Here is a 20,393-nt window from a genome sequence, read left to right as displayed (position 1 = left end):
ACAATTACTGACAAAAATGTATTTCTTCTGCTCTGATAATAAAAAATTTAAAACTAGAACCAAAGAAAACAAGACAAATTGGCCCAGTGATTTACATTTATATTAACATAGATCTTAGGTCAATATGTTACATATTTGGAAAACTTCTGTGTAATTACAAAGCGTATTTTCCTGGTGTCCAACTGAGTCTCAAAGAGGAAAACAAGAATAAGCTCTGTGACAACGCACAGAAATGAGAATTTTGAGACAAGCCAAAAAAGAAATAAAAACGCAATAACCTGTTTAATTGCATAGAATTCTAAATCTACCAAAGTGGATGCAATGTAACAAGCAAGACACTTACAGGTGCTTTATTAGCCTGAGCAAAATGTTTGTTGGATTTAAATCCGGGGATTTGTTCTTAATAAAAAAAAAACAGACTTTTTATATACATTTCTGACTGACAAATGGTCCAGGTGTTCACTGTGACCACGACGAACGCAACAGTAACAAAACTCCAGGATTTATAAAGACATAGAAAAAAAAAAAAAAAGAACTTTAAAAAAGGCATCAATAGCTTTCCCTTGACCAAAAAAATATTGAATGAAAGCAACTAATTTTGTAAACACAATTTAAAAAAAAAGATAAAAACCCAACAGCAATAACAAAACTCAATCTACTGAGGTGGTGAGTGTGTGTGTGTTTGTGTGTGTGAGTTTGTGTGTGCCACCTTTTGTAGTGGACAGGAGGGTGGGGGAATGCTGGTTTTAAGCCTCAAACCTCTTTGGACAGAGCATGGGGGCCACCAGGGTCCCCATGTAGAGCAGGAGGCAGACCCAGCTGGAGGCCATCTTAATCCAGAAGACAGACAAGCTCCCGTCCAGCAGCTTTTCAATCTTGGCGTTGTCGTAACTGTGGGCACGAGAGCAAAACAAACATCTCAAGACTTTACACAACAACTCACCAAATAAACAAACAAACAATTCAACAGTGTGTATTGGCAATCAGTGTTAGTGCTTTGTTTTGTTATATTAGTGCAGCAGTGCCATGAGACAGGCTCATATAGCGTAGTGCGTCTCAATGTGTGACTCACTGGAACCAGTTTGTGACGGTCATCATGACGTAGAGGGAGCCCAGGAAGAAAACGAAGTGGAAGTAGGCGTAGCTGTAGATGGTGCCGTCCCTCTCGTCGTACATGACGTCCTGACCCCCTCCAGTTTTCTTCTCCTCCTCCTCAAACTCATCTGAAACACAGAAGCGAAGCCGCAATTTAGTCAACACGCACACGAGGAGGGGAAAACCAGCGGGGAGGAAAATAATGCTGCTACAGAGGCCTACAACCACCAGGTGTCACTAGAAGCGCTAGAGGAGTGTACAGTTATTTATTTACCTGTGTCGTAAATGTAATGAAAGTAAAAAGTGGAGTAATTACATGATGGTGATAAATCATCCGATCAAGTTAATTACTACTCAGCAGAAGTAACTGAAAATAATCACATCAGTTAAAGTGGGCTTAATCGTATTAGGATAGAGCCATCAGTGTAGGTCAGTTTGTTATTCACAGAAATCCACCTACCTGAGTCATCCCCCCAGCAGAAACAACAGCGAGCTCTCTGTGAGGGAAAGTAGAAGGCAAAGACACCAAATAGCCTGAGTAACATATCCGTTCCAAAATCACTATCATTGTGTAAACACCATGTCATCTCAGAATGTTCAAAATAACTTAATTAACTGCCATGTTGTTATTCAATTTTAATACGGGGCACTGGGGGTCATGCCTTGCGGGTGGATTCAGTGTCTGAGGTGTTCAATTACCTCATTCTCTTGAACAGAGGGCCTGTACACCCGCAGAGCTGTGGAGCTCCTTCTGGTGGTTGAAGTCAAACTGCTCAGAGAGAGAGAGAGAGAGAGAGAGAGAAAAAAGAGAGAAAGAGAAAGGGGGGGGGGGAGCGATAAAGAGGTCAACAAACCGTTAAATGCTAAATCTAAATGCATTCAACAGACTTCGGTATCAACCAACCCCCCACTGCATGTTTGTATTGGAACTTAACTGAAAAGAAGGTGGGGGAAGAGATAAGAGGTAAATAAGAAAACAGAAACCACAGAGAGTGGGAGAAGCTAACTGTTTTTACCCTCTTATCAGGGAACACTCCGATATAGTACCTGTGGTGTTTGCCGACAGGCTATAAGGACAACCACACAACAGCTATGGAATCCAGAGAAAGTTCCTATGACGGCACAGGCGGCGTGCCAACACTTATACTAAGGAGCTGTGGTAGACAAAATGGAACAGCTTAAATAAGAAAAAACAAAGTAATGAAACCTACAGTATGGTCCAACTTATTCACATCATTAACTGAATACTGACTCCATGTCAGCAGTGGTGAGCAGTGACATTAGGTTAAAGGTCTACAGGGCGCCTTCTTAGGATTGCGACAAACAACATTGGACTAAGATAGCCTGCTGATTATAAGATACATTTAAGTAAGACAGTATATTATGGTCTGCCTGTTTCGGTCTGGTTTCCATGGCATACTCTGCAGCTCGTGGTAATTTTCTCCTTCCTCTTCTCCACTGGAAGCCTTGACTATTCTATCTCTTAAAAGGCTTCATTATCCTGAGTGAGATTACCACCGATTTCCCGCTTTCATGAGACATAAGTGACATGAAGTCAATAAGTTCCATCCCTAATGCTGTGTTGAACAGGACGAAAATAGCAGAGGAGAAGAAGCTGGCACACCCCTATCACTTAAGTGCCTTTCATCTCACACATACACGCAGCAATTACTGGAAGTCTCAGAGGCACGTCTTTGGATCCAAACAGAATGGGCCGCATTCTCCTGCTGTTTTTGATAAATAGTTGCACAGGAAATCTTCCCTGAGAAAGCCGCAGCCCAATCAGTTTTTTAAACTCGATCAGCTTGGCCCCTTCTTGTGTGTGAGTCATCCGTATGACAGAGTGGGATTGTGCATCTGGGAGCCTCTACCATGCAAACCTTCAAAATGGTGGCTCCACAATGCTCTCTTTCCCTCAGTAACAAACGGATCTGGGTAAATACAGAGTAAAGTTACAGAAATAAACCACCGGCAAGCAAGGGGAGAGCCTCGCCTGACATGTCGGTCCCTAATGTGAAACACATGTGAATACACCCTTCCACACTGTGGGAGCCAAGCGAAGAAGGCTTTAATCTTCCTCGCCTCTTCCTCCTCCTCCGCTCAACCATGGCAGCACTACCTGCTTTTATGTCGAAAATAACACCCCGTGCAGTCCCTGGCTAAATTGCATGTTTATGTTCCGATGTGGAAAAACGTGACCAGGCAGGAGAAACTGCAAATTGAAAATGACTTGGTTTAGTCTCTTGAACAGACAAAGGACTCCCAGAAGATAGAGAAAGAGCGTGTTTGTGTGTGTGAGTGTGTGTTTGTGTGTGTGTGTGTGTGTGTGTGTGTGTGTGTGTGTGTGTGTGTGTGTGTGTTTGTGTGGGTGAGTGAGTGAGTGAGTGAGTGAGTGAGAGAGAGAGAGAGAGTGAGTGAGTGAGAGAGAGAGTGAGTGTGCATGAGAGGAGAGGAGAAGAGAAGGAAAGCAAAGTGAATAGGCAAAATCAGCAGCGGCCTTTAACACTAAGGTCACCCTATTCCACACGTACCATGAGTACAAGATGCAGCAGAAGAGGATGACGGTGCCCACTCCTGTGGCTATCCTCTTACCACTCTCATCGCCAGAGCTGAAGGGGAAGACGCAGACGGTGACGTTGACGCCGTTCTCCTCCACCACTGCAAGACAGACAGACACACACATTTAATGAGAGGGAAGAGGCTTGCCCGAATGTGGGAGCAATTAAAATGAACTCTGGGTGCCACTGCTGGGCTCAGTTAATGAGGGCTTCACCCAAGGCTTGGCTCTGTTAAATGTGAGAGCAAGTATTTCACACACATGCACACTCATTAACACACACTTATGCAAACATACACATGGACATGCAAATACACACTCACTCACTCACACATAAACCACTCACTTTCAATGGGTTTGCTGGAGAGAGCCGAGAAGGTCAGGTACATGACATACACACTGATAACACCAGGTTGCAGCAGGCCAGACATGGGCTGAACTGCAGAGAGAGAGAGAGAGAGAGAGAGAGAGAGAGAGATTTTATTACAACACAGGTTGATTGAACACAAACACAACAAACACACACAGAGATGTACACAGCCCATCACCTGCACGCTGGTCAGTTTGGCCAGTTAGTCCTAATGGCCTAAAAAACAGGTTGCTGATTCAAAAGTGAACTTGATTGAAAACTTTCTGCTGTGGCACAATAGAGTATCCTATTACATGTCAGGCATTCTGAGCAGTCAAATCTGTTAAGATTCTAAGGCCCAATACAGACGAAGTCTAGTTTGTCTTCGTCCACAAAGTTCCGAATACAGATAGCCCTATCATTTAGACGAGCACTCTCTATCCGCAACGATCCAAATCGGGGGTAGAAAGTTAGTAGATTTGAATCGGTACGGGGGCTGGTGCTCGTCTGCACAGATTCACGCAACCTGATGATGTCATTGTCCCACGCGATGGCTTCACGATCTTCAACCAATATATACATCACTTGTTCTCCGTTTACATCTCACTTGTGGTGGGTCTCGAATTCACTCTCATTAATCCAGCCTACTGATTTTTGTTTAGCCTCCTATCTTGATCTAATTCTTTTTATTCAGACGTTACATAACTTTCATGACCACAAATATAAATTGGCCAGCGATTTAATTCGCTTTTTTCTTCATATATTAATGTAGAATGGTCGGAGCAAAGCCTCATGGGAAATGGGATGACAGCCATGTCATGTTGTACTGTTCCAAACTCTTTATTATCAATAGAAAATACAATTCATTTTCGCATAACCTTTAGTCTGACCACTGATTTTATTAACCACCATAATGTAATGTTGCTAATTGGAGCTTGAATGTCTTGTGTAATATGTTTAACCGTGTGCTGTTTAGTCTTTCTTCTAAGTTTTTCACGTTTTTTCAGTTGTATGTGGCAGCGCTAAAGCGCCACCCACAGGCGTGGGGTATGTACTACAGCCCGTTCAACACAATCTGGTGGCTCCGTTTTTGCGCAAATCTCTCGTTACCAGGCTCCGTCTTTACGAAATTAAAAGATGCGATTCGTGTGAAAAATGAACCCTATTCAGTGAATCTAGGCTTCATGTAAATGGGGCTTAAATGGGGCAGGGGGTCTAAAATACCAACAAGGCCACTGATTGATCAAACCGCAGAAATCAATCACCCCTTGTCAACCACACAGAAGTATGGTCAAATGTTGTGTTAGGCTTTGCCGATGATTTTTTTGTAAGTTGTAGTGTGACGGTGCCTTAAAGCAATATAATGGAGTTTTAGTCTAAAACTAGCAAGCTTGCTACCTAAAAAGCAAGCAACGACTTTGTTGCGGAGTTAGCGATGTCATGCTGTGAAGGTAGGGGTTCCGTCCCACACCGCAGAACCACATAGTGCACAGCATGGGTGGCTAGTGGTAAAGACTGGTGTGTTCATCCATCCTTCGCATGACCATATACCAACCGCATGAATATGATACAAAACGTAGTGGCTTCGAAACACATGCACAAAAAGGGCCAAACGGTTGCACAGTGTTGCTTTAATCAATCTCCATTGTCCATCCAGTGTGCTGTGGCCTTCAGGACTATCATCTGTTCGGAGCCTCCGCTGCTTTTTAAGGCTGCTCATTGCAAAAACACACGTTTCCAACTCCAGGCTCTTTAGTGGCGGAGAGAGAACACACACACAAGCCTGACGTGTGCTAGCAGGCGAAAACAGAGTGAAGTAGAGGGAAGTGGGAAGACTCACAGGACTGGATGCAGGGCGAGATGGCCAGCAGGGAGACGAAGAGGCAGAGGGAGCCGTTGATGCCCAGGAAGATCTTGTTGAGGGAGCAGGCCTCCGAGTGGGTGTAGAAGAGGGCCATGAAGACCAGGGCGGCCACCGCCACCGTGAAGAGCAGCAGCGTGACCAGGGCCAGCGCCGCGTACCACAGCTTGTTGTACTTCACTCCCGACGTCCTGAGGAGGAGGGAGGAGAGAAAGAGGCAGACAATGAGTTGAGTTGAAGGCTTTTTTCCTTATTATTTATTTTTATTTATTGGGTGAAAAGCTGTTCATACCCACAAAGACAAAATTATGTTCAAAACTAAATTTCCTGACAGATATTAACATAATCACTTGGTAATCCTCACTTCACTAGAACACACCACACAAAAACTACAGTTTTTAACCATCACTGCCTGTCAAAGGGCCACATGAGCAGCTGGTCTGGAAGTGCATCTTGTGCAACTAGTCTGTTGTGCTTCAGACTTGACTTCCTCAGGGAGGGAAGAGAGGAGGAGAAGAAAGGTCAAGAGAGAGAGAGAGAGAGAGAGAGTGAGAGACAACAGCACTGAGGTCTAAGAAAGTCTAAGAAACTATGAGCGATGATTTAATCATTGAGAAACTAATCTCAGTGATGAAGTCTGCATATGTGTGTGAACCTTACACCAGGTTATCAGAGTAAATTCTATTCAACTAAATATGCATAGAAAATGATCAGGACTTATACAGAAAGAATAACGTAATTGCTACAAGGAACGTGTTAAACATTGAGAGTGCCGTGTAAAGCTGGCACCAACTGTGTTAACACGACCAGTACAAGCAAGTCTGTGTGAGGAACTTATCCATTGTGCAACTTTGTACTCCATGTACTGGGAGTATTTCAGCAAATGACTGGATTACTGGAAACAAACAGGGAGAGGAAGTGCACTATTGTGGTAGACGCTCATCTCCAATGTTATCGGTCTAAAACCACATAAACAATGACATCAGAAAACCAATGCTCCTCACGACTCTATGAGTTGTATTGATTAATCCTCTCTTTGGATCAATAAACTACTTTGCACAGAATCCAGTCACAGTAGTCCAAAGGTGGGATTCAGTACCAAGCTCACAAACATCCTCAAAATAAGCAAAACTACTTTCAAATCACAGAATTGGCTGTGATTAATCCCTTTATTTCTTCTAAAAACTTAAGTTTTGTAATAATGGATATTTAAATGTAGAATCACTGAAATCATGTAGAATCAACACAAATTATATTTAAATTGAAATACTATTGTTTATTAGCTTCTTTTTAACCAAGCACAGATTCACTCCCGTGAACTACAGATTTTCAATAATAGTGTCAAGCACGGTCAGCTTGAAAGGCATATTATATGTGTAGCATGCCAAGTGTGAAGGGACTTTTATGGGTTGGGTTAGTTGTAAATTGAAGAGCTCAATAGACTTGCAAGCTTGTGAATTTAAGTAACCTCTGTGTGTGTGTACGTTGAATGCCCCCTGATATTTAAACCATTATATATGCTTTTTTTTCAAATAAATGTTCATTTGGAGAGCACCAAAAATCACACTATAAAGCCCACTGAACTGGCATACAAAGCCCTGTTCAAACTTGTAGACCTGGTCTGGGAAAATACTAATTGAATCAGCACTTGAGTTAGGGAATAGCTTGACCCATGCTGGAAATGAAGAAGGGTCAGTTACAAATTGGGAGAATGTATGGATGTGCTCTAAAGCAGGGCGTGTGGTGAGTGAGGTCATTGTGCCGGAGGCGTGTGTGTGTGTGTGTGTGCAGTGTGTGTGTGTGTGTGTGTGTGTGGGAGAGAGAGAGACAGTGTTCTCGCCCACCACACACTAAACACGCCCTGTCCGTCCACTGGTGTCAACAAGGCCCCCTCGGCACAATGTCTGTGTCACTTCCAAATAGGCCATCTGGTCGCGTGCGCTATCTCCCTCGCTTTCCCCCTCTCTCCCAAACACGCACTTATTCACAAAGGCATATAGTTGTTGGGCCAGTCCCACACAAAGACACAGAAAACAGGCAGGAATTGATCCAGTCCTACACACATGCGCGCGCGCGCGCACACACACACACACACACACACACACGCGCGCACACACACGCACACACACACACACACACACACACACACACACACGCACACACACACGCACAACCACACACACACACACACACACAACCACACACACACACAAACAAACTACATCTGTAGCTTGGCTGACCTAGCCTTGCACAAAAACTCACGGCCTCCCTGCCAAACACAAACACACAGTACTACAGGAAGGCTTCACAAATGCACTTCCTTTCATCTTGGGCTCTTCTTTCAGTTCCTGCCCATTGTTTAGCTGTTTTGTTCTCCATTTTGCCCTCAGAGCCTAGGGGTTGGTGTGTGAGTGTGTGAGGGGGGCTTTGTATACACATTTAGCCCCACCACGTGCATCCTGTCTGAGGGCTTGCAGTGACTGCAAAGCTCCACTCCCCAGCCCCAGCTCACCTACCCCTATCGTACGCTACCCTACACTTTCTATTTCCCCCCAGAGGTTGTGAACGACCTCTGGCACGGAGTGACAGGCTACCAGCTCACAGAAAGCAAAACTAAATGCTAACTGCACATATGAAATGTTGGAAAGTCCAAAGTCAAATATTGTTAATATGGTTAAAAAAAATACACAATCAGATAGAGTAAGGAATATATACACAGGTTGGCATGGCAACTTTGGACCAAACAATTTATATTCTTGAAAAGCGCAGGTAAAGCGCAGGTAAACTTATATTATGTAAGCACACCAAATTGTCTCTGTGTATGAAATGTACTGTATGAATTCACCTGCCTTGCTTAGTCTCTTAAGGTGTCAGAGAGTGAGGCTTAAGGCCCCCACATGCTTATCCGATTGTGCTCTCCGATCTCACGAGGCACGCCCTAAAACGCCCTCCTTGAAGTGGGACCACACCTTTGAGCACCTCGGAGAGACATCCGAGGGTCTCGGATGGCCTCTGGAGCACCGCTTGAATTTTCTCACTATCCGATCCGAGCTGTCCGACACCCCTGGCTAAAATCACGTTTCCTGTTTTGTTCCCTATATGACAGCACCGCCGTTTTTAAAAAATCGCTGAGAGATCGCTGGGAACCTGGGGCTGGAGGTCCAGGAGTGCATTAGGAGTTGGAGGAAGATCAGGGACAAGTTTGTAAAAATGAAAAAAAAAACTATGAAGGGCACCAGCGGCGATGCAGGAGGAAAACCAACATCTCCCTTCTTCCTTGCTCTATCGTGGCTCTCGCCGCATATAAAGCATAGGGAGACGTCGTCTAATTACAGCAATAATAAAAACATTTCTTGGTTTTCGAACAGCCTCTTTGTGTTTGAGTTAGCAGAGCATGCAGTGTAAATGATTAAATTGTAAAATAACCTGAATTGTAGACATAAAAAAGCAGAACTGTTTGTGTGGTATAATAGAAAATATTCTGCAATAACCGCGAGCTTGGTCATTGTCGTTAGTAATTCATTTCACAACAACAGCCTCTGATCATTAACTGAAAATCACGGGATAAAAACAAACGATTTCTTATTTTTAGGGCTGGGCAACGATTAAAAAGTTTAATCGCAATTAATCGCATGATTTCCCTGATTAATCACGATTAATCGCATTTGTATACGCAAAATCCGACAATGAATTCAAAAGTAATGTACAGTGCACATTAATGTTATCCTGTTCGTTATGAAAAAGAAAACAAACTGGCCACAAAATCCTGAGCCACAATCATATCATTAAAACAGGCAATTTCTGAGGTAACAGCAGAAACATTTTACTTTCATCAGGGAGCAGCATAACCAGTCTATATTCAGTACCAAATGTCCCTGTTAGAGTGAGAAACCAGAAAACACTCTCAGTGCAGTTTGTCAATTCCTAGAACTTGACACTGTTATTTTAAATGTACTGCCATATGAACTAAAGTGCCATTGCATTTGTTGTGCAAACACCAGCATCAGCATTTGTATCTAGTAGCAGTTACTACTACAGAATTATTACTTGTTTAAACTAAATATGTAATAATTCAAATTATTTTATTATATTAGTAATATTCCTATTTTAAAAGTATACATACTGTATATCTCATGTTGCCATTCTGTATGCTGAGTATAATGATTTAACATAAATTACATAAATACCTAGTGCATGTGTGTGTTCATTGCACCTATCTGTTCTGTTTAATGTTATTTTCATATGAAAACCAATGGTTATAATTATAATTGTTCATAAGTTAGCAGTGTCATAACTACATTTCTGACGTTTATAACAAACCAAACCGCTTAAAAATTGGTTGAAAATTGAGCAAGTTATCGTTATTTAAAAAGTACATGTACCACTACCAACACAATGTTACGTAAGCGAGCTGACTGTGGCAAGAGGGCGCCAAGTGCGGACGTTCAACTCCGTTGGCCGGCAACGCAACGAGACATCTGTATGTATATACCTATGGTTTATCCGTTTCCGGTTTTGCTGCAGACTTTTACAAAATAAAATCCTTTGAGCAAAATAATAAAACCTGTGTTAACGCGCGATAAAATAATTATCAGCGTTAAATAATTGATGAATTAACGCAAGATTAACGCGTTAACTTGCCCAGCCCTACTTATTTTATAGTTTGTTGTTGATGATGATGTAATGGCCTTGTAACATCATAATAAACCGTTGGTAATCTCCACAGCCCCTCGTAGAACCATGCAGGTAGAGGTGAGTCGTACGATCATCAGATTAGAAAGGGCGTGTCTCTCGTGAAGTCGTACGAGGTGAATTGGATAACCATGCAGATGCCTTTATTCACTGGCTACGTCACACTAGCAAAGCAGTAGGCCCATGTGTTCAGATGAGATGAAGGTGATGAGAGGACATGAAGGACCGCTGCAGCACAACATTCCCTCATTCCTTGTCCGGAAATTTGAGACACCAAGTCAGTGCTAAACTAATCGGATGGGTCAAGGAGCTAACCAAGACTGGAGAGTGGCCAGACGTAACACACCCACTGATGGTCCAGAAACAATGTGTCTAGATGCTTCTAAATTTAGGACAGCGAGATAAACTCTGAAGTCATTATCTGTTTACAGTTATCTTTCCCAAACATCTATATCCTGTTGTATTTCATCCTGTCCGATGTTTAAATTACGCCTTGCTGTCATTACCCCTTGAAAGTAATGGGTTGTAATTTTGCTTCCATCATATCTGTAGCACAAGGGGCCCTGGCTCTGCTTAAGCAGGCTTCACAGCTTGAGTTTTTTTAATGTTTATGCTTTGGACCACCCTGGGAGACCTACAGTGGAAATTATGAGTCGTAAATACTACAGTACATCTTTCCTTCCCATGCTTAATGGATTCCAGTTGTGCCGACTGCAGAGTTGTTTTGCTTCCATTTCACAACAGTGGCTGTGAAAGAGTTCAGGAAAATGGATTCATGTAGGTCCATAGGACTGCTGTCTACCTGTATTTGATATATTCACCATGACTTGATTTGTATTTATCTATGCTTCCCACGCTGGCTATTGCAGATGGAACCTCTGGTAGATGCAAGGACATGTTTCTGCGTGCTTTGGATGTACTGGGTTTAATCAAGCAAGTGGAATAAATGGATGATTACCAGTTTTGGTTCCAGCGATGAGCGAACTCCACCAGGAGCATGAGCTGGATGAGGAGGAAGAAAAAGCCTCCGACTGCCCCCACATAGCGCCACACTGAATCCAGAGAGAGAGAGGGAAGGAGGAGGAGGGAGAGGTAGAGGGAGAGAGTGAGTGCCATTCTCCAGAAAGAGTGCTTATACTGTAGGTCCAATCTTGAAAAATCCTAGAACCCAGCCAGGCAGTTTTGCTGCCAGAATTCCAAAATTGAATTTTGTGGTAAGATTGCTGCAATTTGTTTAATGTTCGATTCAGGGCCACCAGATTCTAGTTTTTTAGAACAGTGGTACCAGAAGGCTTTAGTAAGCTCACCAAAAAACTACATTTAAAGGTTATGACTGTGTTAGTATGGCAAAGCTGAATGGTGAACTAAATTAAAATGTAAAATCTATCAAACATACACAGGGTGACACTGTGCAACTAGAAGCACATTGAACTGATTATAAATAAATACTTCAGGGTGAACATAAAGTTGCAGTCCTCCATCTTGGAACAGCCAATCATTTTTGAGATCTCACACAGCTTCCAGGAATGCGCCTTTGTAACACTGAACAACTTTTTATTAGCTGACATTCATCATTTGCCATGTTCAAGGCTGCATTGTTATCATATTCAAAAGAAATATTGCTGCTTGCTACACTGTGAATGCAAGATTGGCAGGAAGAATCAGCCCCTGAACATCCATGCTTAACTGAGTTATGAGGCCATGTGTGACAGCAATCTATGACAAACTAGATTAGAGGGAACAGCTCTCTGCATGGACTCTCACTGCTTGCACATTTCACCCTGTTGGCAAGGTGGCCTAGACTTTGTTGTGCCTTCTTCATCTTCAACTCTCTACAGCCTGCTTGCACATCAATAATAATCACTTCACAAACAACTAATCTGTTGTGACTGTATATTCTCTATTGTTTGGCTACTTGCTAATGTAAACCGTGCGAGACGGCAAAATGCAACATTTTGAAAACGTTTTTCGAATAATTAAGTTTGCTATAAATCTGTTTCTCAAAGTTTGCCACAAAAGACAAGCAAACAAAAAACACATGGATTCCAACACAACAGCAGATGGAGAGCCTGATGACAGCAAAGGGACCAGCGCCTCTTGCTTTCCCCGGGCCAAGCCGGCAAGGACCGGGCCAGGCCCAAATCTTCTCTCCCGCTGAGCAGCTAGCGCTCCAACAGCGTTAAACGGGCCCCAAGGAGTTCATGAACCCTTGAAGAAGACATTCATTTGTTTAACACGCGCAGCGGCTGCAAAGTCAGGGAGACCTTAGCGGAGGAATGCTACAGTGTGCTGTTTCTTTGCATTTTCAAAGAAGAGAGGTTGGATCTGCAAGGAGACTGAGACTTCTGGAATGCATGTTAAATGTAGTTTATCATTGAGGTTAGAGGGTAGAATATATATATGTATATGTAGGTTTGGGAGGTTCATTCCTTTGGTATGATAATGTTACAGAAAAAACTAAACTGATTGGAGAAAGTTCAACTGTACCTTCAAGAAAGGTTTCTTGATTTGGAAGAAAGAATCCTCCTGCACAGCAGGCCAGCAGAGCCACAAACTTGAAGCACCAGAACCTGCATATGGGAGGAACAAGAAGCCCCAAACACATCAGATTATTACCACAGTGCCTATGATTCATCACACATTATCTGGGTGTTGCAACTTTCGGTTGGCCACAAAATCAGCCATTTTGTTTGATACTGCTGATTGTGTTATGGTGATGTATATAGAGGAGAAAACTTTACAGATGTACCCAGAGCTTTCAGAAGTAACATTCTGCAGATTTACACGTAGTAGACAAGCATGGCGGGCACAAGCTTCTTTGTGTGTCACCATGTTCTCACCCCCGCTCGCTCAGAAACAGAAAACCCGACCATACACATCCCCTCTGGTTAGCAATATTCGCATACCTCACAAACATCCAATTATTGTGGATCCAATTACGATCTTAAGCGCACTCTATGGGGGCTAAGAAATTTGATTTGTAAGGGGCAGAATAAGACTCATTCTGCAGCAACTTCCTTTGGCCAGATTGCCGGAATTAATAGATCTATTCATTGGCGAGTGTTGTGGGAGGAGAACGAGGGAGCAGGGGGAGACAGCGGAGGGGGGTAGGGATAAGCCGCTCGCAGCTAAACGCTGTTCGGGGGGCTAGGCCGGTAAAAAAAGGCTGCCTGCCAAAGCATATATGTGAACCCGCCGCGCTAGTGAAGCCTTGGACGTGTTCAGAGAGAAACCTGATGTCTTGATAGGGTAGGGGGTGGGTGGGGTTAGAGACACCAGCCCCAAAAATCAGAGGAAAAACAATCAAATCAAAAGAGAGACAGAGAGAAACACAGTCTCTAAAAGTGAGCCGGAGAGAGAGAATGAGAGGTTTAGCAAGGGAGAGAAAGAGAGGTTGAGCGAGAATGCAGACATACATACCCATTGTGGATGGACAAAGAGAGTGAGAGCGAGAGAGAGTGCTGTAGGGAGCTCAATGATGAGAAGAGAGTGAGTGAGTGAGAGTGTGTGCTCGTATACAAGTGTGTGTGTGTGTCTGAGAAAGAGAGAGAGATTCAGAGAGAGAGAGCGAGTGGGTGAGTGAGCGAGTGTGTCAGAGTGACATAGAACTCTGAGACATACCCGTTGTGAATGGCCGCCCGGCAGTCCGTACTGGACTTCACGCATATGGTGAAGATGCAGAGGAAAAGAAAGAAGCAAGCCATGCCGAAGCAGACCTTGTAGACAGCCGAGTAGCCCACCAGGTCCTCGCAGTTCTCCCCGGCACTCAGCTTGTCACACATTTCGCTGTAGAATGGGATCTGAGGGTGCAGGACAGAGCAGGAGTTTAAGCGCAGAAGAAGAGGGAGAGCCAAGTGGCCTAGCTTGCATTTTATGCTGTGGACTTTCAAAATGATATTACTGAACACTGGATTATTTGACTTTTGTTAAGGTCCAAATATCAAATTGTAAATCTAATAAACGTCTTGGAATATTTCTTGTCTTTAAAAGCACAAAAACACAGAAAACCTATAATTTATACATTTCAAACAGTTTAAAGCAGTGAATTTCTATTGAGAGAACCAGGGAGTAAAAAACAGACAGACGATGGCTGTGCAACAACTCAAGTAGTGAACTCAGATGACTCATAGCACTGGCTCAGCAGGACATCCAAGCTATTCCTGGGCGATTTAACCATAAAGGAAATGCTCTCGAATGTTAGACAGGTTTGACTTCTCTCTACGACATGGGTATTGGTGTCAACCTAAGTCCAATATTTAATATCTTATTTTGTGAAGAGCAAACAGAATTGGCAAAGAGAGCTCTTAGCTTCAGCTGTGTAGCATTATCCATGTTGAAAACCCAATGATACATCTTTGGCCTTGTACACTACATTCAGTACAAGATATTGCAGCCTGGGGTAAAGGAAAAATTGAACAAGATCAGTCCTGAAATATGTGAAAAGAGAAAACATGGACACACCTTTGAAGGCTCTGTGTATAGGTGAAAGTTTGGCCTATAAATTGCACAGCTCAAAGTGCTCTAGTAATGATCATCTATAATGTCTTTAAGAGGTGGTTTCTTTTCCAAACAGAAAATCTAATAAGAACAGAAACTATGCACTTTCTTTTGAAACTGGTATTGCTAACTCTTGTCTTGTTTTAAGTACATATGCACTCTCGGGACCTGGGGTGGGTTGGGCTCTTTGTTACTTGACTGGTCTGTTGTTCTCATGTGAAATTTTAAACAGCAGGGGAGTCAACACCGCCCCGAGTACAATAGCAGAGGCACAGCCAGCCTGTAAACCAGGGCACACATGACAGTCCGACGCCACACAATGTTTCTCCCATAGCACCAGGACAACATTCCATTGTGCTCCCAGTTTCCAAGGAAGAGGACTGCAGCCTAGGAATTACTGCTACTGTCAAGGGTGGGGGTGTGGGGGGCATGGTGGTGGGGGTGAAGGGGTTTGAGCGCCCTAGTTTTTCCTAAGCAAAATTAAAATATCTTTTGTGGGGTTGGGTCCCTCAATAGCTGGAGATGAGGTGGGGATTCAACATAGCCTTTAGAGGAAAGAGGGGACTTGTCTATTTTCCAGGGCGTCTGAGATAAGTGGACAAGTCCCTCTTTATTAGACTACAAAAGGGCGAGGGAAGTGATTTAAAATGCATTTATTGGGGCATTCTCCTGTGGTTTTACCCTCTTCCATTAGAACTTTTATTACTTGCACAGTCAAAATATAAAACACTGAACACCCTTGTGTTATTTTTTTTTCTTCTTCCAAACTGTTGTGGCTAGGGCACATGTTTGTAAAGAGGGTGCATCAGAGCAGGGCAAGCTGAAACTTGGCCAAGCAGACATGGTGATAAGGACGTTGGCCATCGACGAGACTTACATGTTCCTTCATCTTCTTTTCCACAGTGGGTGACATCATGACGACGCAGATGACGGTGACCAGCATGAAGTACAGCGCGTACATGAAGCGTGTGCCAGTGGACTGCTTTATCTTGGGGCAGCAGCCGCAGCATAGCGAACAGGCCGCTGTGCCACAACAGCAGGCCAGCTGAAAGAGAAAATTAGTAAATAAAACATGAGAACGAGGCACAAGGCAGCACAAGAAAGATAACCCAACAGAGACGTTAAATCAAACACAGAATATGCTTACCATTCCACACTGGGCTTTCTGCTCCCTTGAACACACTACATTACTGCACTACAAATATGTTAGTGTTGCGGATTATGGGTGACATGCTGTATTCCCCATGAGCCCATTTTGTGTAATTATTTTTTGTGTCCGAAAGGTTTTTATTGTTGTTTCTGACTATATCGTATTTGAGTCTTTTGTGCACTTTTTTTTCACACTGTTGTTGCTGCCAGACGAAGACGGTGGAAGAGTATCAGCCTATAGCCTATTGCTTGTTATAAGAAAAATAAAGTCTTGAATCCTTCATATGCTCGTCGTATCTATATGCCCACTTGCCACAACACCAAGAGTCTCAATACAGCAGGAACAAGCTCACAAACGCAGCTCAACCACAAGCTGTTCCTATTGGTCAAGTACCTGCTCTACCCATCCCACAGGCCAATTCCTATTGGCTGCTGACACAGCAGGAGCGGGATTGTTTCCATGGCCGCCTGTCAGCAGCAGTAAAGTAGCAGAGGAGAGGCACATCCAGAGAGATTACTGGCATTAAGGCTGTATCAATTCTACAAGGCAGAGCTGATGTGGGCTTGAGAGAGCGCATCTGGAAATGTCTTTATCTGTTCATCTGCTTTCTGGATGGAACATTTCAGTCACAGAGAGAATTTAGAGGATGAGGAATGAAATGCAGATCCATGCTGTTCACCGTTCATATGAAGTCTATGTGTTGTTGTTTTTTTCAGCATAGCCAAAAATCAAACCAAGTGAATCCTGCATACATGGAATACAGGAGGGTAAAACAAAGAATATTTTTTCCCAAATAGTGAAAACTTCCTTTCGGGTTCTTTGTACAGTTTAGCATTTCGCCTTTTTCTGTGTGCAAATAACTTGACTGCACATGTATCCAAAAAAAGACAGCTGGGAAGGGACCTCTGAGCAAACGCTGCACACCTAAATTCAGCCTCTCCCACCCACAGCGGTGGCTGGACCCAATGTGGATGTGGGAGGAGTTGGCTATAGCCACAATTGGTCTGCTTGCCCACAGGACTGACTACCCACCAACCCACCCTGAGAAAAGGGCCCTCCTTCACTTTGGTCAATACAGCATGGTGGCATAGGGGCCTGAGAGTAAAGATAGGCCCTCAGGCCACAGACATAGACCTAGCCTATATATGTCTATGCCTCAGGCTATGCCCAACCCCCCACGCTGACCTCTCCCATGCTGTGCATGGGATGCTCGTCCAAAGCCCCCCACACAAAAGGAGTGGCCTTTTGGCCTGTTGAGTGCCCCCCTTTCATGTCCACCAGCTGCTAGCTGGGGCCTTTGGTGAAAGGCGATAGGGCCTTGTTGCTTCACACACAAAGGCCATCCAGCAACGAAACAATGACCTAGCTGCTGTAACCCCATCCATGAGAGAGACAGAGAGTGTAGATGGAGACTTCCTCGTCCCATTTCACGGATTCCTGCGGCCAGGATCCGCAAACCTCTTAGGTCTACCTGGGTCTGGCTCGTCTTTCATAGCGAGGGGAGTTTTCCAGGGGTGCATCTTTCGAATCAACGAAAACCTGTGTGACTGAATAGTCGAGTGTGACTGCATGTCTAGCTGAGAGATAGTGCTATGCGTATTGCTTGAAAACAAACCAACTCACAGCACATCAGACTGGATAACTAGTCATCACACCAGTTGGCAAATACATGCAAAACAACACAAAAGAAAAAAAAAAGTAAAAGGCCAATGGTTTCACATGAGTGTAGTCTAAGCTATTACAGTTCGCCTAACTTCAGAATTTCTGCATTCATAACATCAAGGACAGTAAAAAAGCCTTGACAATAACACCACAGTTCCAATTGTATCAACGACTCCTTTGTTGTACCACTGCCCTGTTGGCAGGGTGATAGTACAAGAGTGGAAAAAATGTATCACTTCACTGTTTCAAGTGTACACAGAAGTTGCCTTTTGTCTTGAGTAAATAGAGACTATGGCTATGCTAGACATTTGAGGGAACCTTGGCTGCTGAATATATGTGGAAGAATGAAATGCTTATGGGTGAACAAAGTGAGCCTGATGATTACTATTCAGAGGGTATGAGTAATCTCTATGCAGGTGTAAGAAAATACAAAACAGACAAAACAGTAGGTTACCATCAGGAAGAAACTGCAGCCCCAAGCTTCAACCAACCTCTTAAAAAGAGAAGCCTTCTATAAAAACTGTTGAAATTAACCTTCAGGCAGCATATCTAGGTTGAACTGGCAACTCCAAACCTCCACAAGTTTGCATACTAGTGTGAAGCTCTTGCTCACAGTGCGACACTTTGAAATAGCGAGGATCCTTTGTCCTTTCATTGAAACTCGGCAGTGAAAATTAAGCTACTCCTCTTGGAAAATCGCTGTTGGGAGTTGTAGGAAAAAGCTTTCCATCTTTCCAGTATCAGGCCACAGAGAATATATAGCCTAGCAAGGACACAATGCCTCCCCTCCCCTTCATGGAAGATCCACAAAACACTGTGTACTCGGGCAGCACAGAGAAAACATCCCAAAGTGTATTTCAAGGCATTTCATCATGCCTTTGCTGGGAGCCCCCTCCTTGCCAACTAATAATGGAAGCGCATATGAGGCTTGGCAATCCAATAGACAGCACCCTGGGCACTTACACAAAATATTCGTGTGGAGTTTACGGAAAACGAGACACATTGAATTCTCAACAGCTAAAGTATCTAACCAACTAAACAAGAGGGGATAAAATCAGAGAGAAAAAATACAACAATAAAACCTAAAGCTGCTTTTGTCAGTGCCCTTTGTCTTGAAAACTGAAAGACCTGAAGAGGACGTGTTCTGTTGATAGGGATATCCCTGTCGGACATTCCCTGTGTCAGCAACTCCATGGTGGTTTATGTGTGTCAGACATGCCGTTTACCCAAGATGCCTGCCAACAACTGACTTTTGACAGGTCTACACTAATGAGACAGAAATCCAGACGCTGAATCCCTTTTGGCTGCTGGCATCTTCCCCCTCCTTTTCCCAGCACTAATCTTATACAAACAAACCGCCTCACAGATTCTACAAGGAAATGAAAAGACCACCCTCAGACCATGCACAATAAAAAAGCTCAGCCTATAAATGAGGCCCACTTCAAGCAGAAATTAGCATATGGAGACTGTAGCAAGGACAATATTGACCAAAGGACTCCTCTCATCCCTTCATCTTCACTGGAATTGACCAATGTTTAGTTGCTGTTTTGCTGTGTTGTTTTTTTAACTAAGTATCTACCTGTAAAATCCACTTCCTTTGAAATAAATAACCATTTTGTACATGGCTTGAAACATGGCATGACATTACTGTGAGTTTTGTTGCAAGCATCACCGCCTAAAATTCTAAAGAATCTATACTGTAAAATGTGCCATGCTGGTATATTATATAATGGTTAGTGTTCAGGATAATGTTGTTAGGCGTCACCAAGTGAACGAAACTTCTCAAAAAAAATCAGCTAGCGATATGCTGAACCTGAGTCCAAACTAGCCATCGACCCCAAGCCAAAAACAATGCCCTGTCAGGTCTTCCTCTACATGGTAGCCTCACCTAGACACTTACACTGAAGAAATTAATTCAAGCAAGGAATATGTAGTCAGTTCACTTCCATCTCGCTGTGTAGACAACTACGCAACTAACCAACTCGCCAAAATTCCAGTTGCTGAAATGATAGAGACGGTTAATTAGGCAAGTATGAAAGAAAGTGAATCTTTCCGACGTGATATGTTTGGAGTTGTTCTGAAAAAAATATTTCTTTGAATCGTCAAACCAAAACAAAAACTCGACAATAGCGTTCATTACCGGCCATTTGTAACATATTATTCGGACGCTCTAGTCTAGAACAACAAAGACTGACTTGACTTCATTGTTGAACGAAACTTGACTTTTCACTAGACTAATCGGATCTTATTCCCACAATAAAATAATATGTTAGTAGCTAAGGAGCTACTGAACACAAATCCGCTCTCGATGCTAACGACTCCCTTGTATGTCACATTAACAAGTTGAATCAGATAGTGTGTTACTACAAAAGACGATAACAACTCACCTGAGAAATACAGCATTGGTTGCACATTATTACTGTTCAAGTTGAAAATCCAGCCCAAGACTGACGTTATATTCCTCCTTATTCAATGATGTATCACTCATAAAAGAGCAATATCGCGCCGACTTCCACCTATCCTCAATAGC

At 43.3% G+C, this 20,393-nt stretch overlaps 1 protein-coding gene across 1 annotated transcript; it reads right to left on the bottom strand.

Annotated features, from left to right (window-relative positions):
• Positions 1-582: 582 nt before the first annotated feature.
• On the bottom strand, positions 583-20,379 carry serinc5 (serine incorporator 5). The gene is made up of 12 exons (XM_080852399.1): positions 20,251-20,379; positions 15,929-16,096; positions 14,176-14,354; positions 13,042-13,124; positions 11,513-11,606; positions 5,842-6,053; positions 3,999-4,091; positions 3,627-3,753; positions 1,795-1,864; positions 1,556-1,592; positions 1,073-1,223; positions 583-891 (listed from the first exon to the last, which is right to left on the bottom strand). Exons 1-12 carry the CDS (start codon positions 20,275-20,277, stop codon positions 747-749), a joined length of 1,386 nt encoding a protein of 461 aa, XP_080708525.1. The 5' UTR covers positions 20,278-20,379; the 3' UTR covers positions 583-746.
• Positions 20,380-20,393: the final 14 nt, after the last annotated feature.

This window comes from Sprattus sprattus (assembly GCF_963457725.1).
Source record: "Sprattus sprattus genome assembly, chromosome: 15".
NCBI lineage: Eukaryota > Metazoa > Chordata > Actinopteri > Clupeiformes > Clupeidae > Sprattus > Sprattus sprattus.
The sequence above is the reverse complement of the archived record's forward strand: the minus strand, read 5'-3'. Positions and strand labels throughout refer to the sequence as shown.

Bases quoted from the DNA above. Each gene is read 5' to 3' on its own strand.
- serinc5 (XM_080852399.1), bottom strand. From the start codon at position 20,277: ATGTGCAACCAATGCTGTATTTCTCAG. The intron at 4,092-5,841 runs GTGAGTCTTCCC...CTCTCTCTGCAG, and splicing joins CTCGCCCTGCATCCAGTCCT to TTCAGCCCATGTCTGGCCTG. The intron at 1,224-1,555 runs GTAGGTGGATTT...TCTGTGTTTCAG, and splicing joins CTGCTGGGGGGATGACTCAG to ATGAGTTTGAGGAGGAGGAG.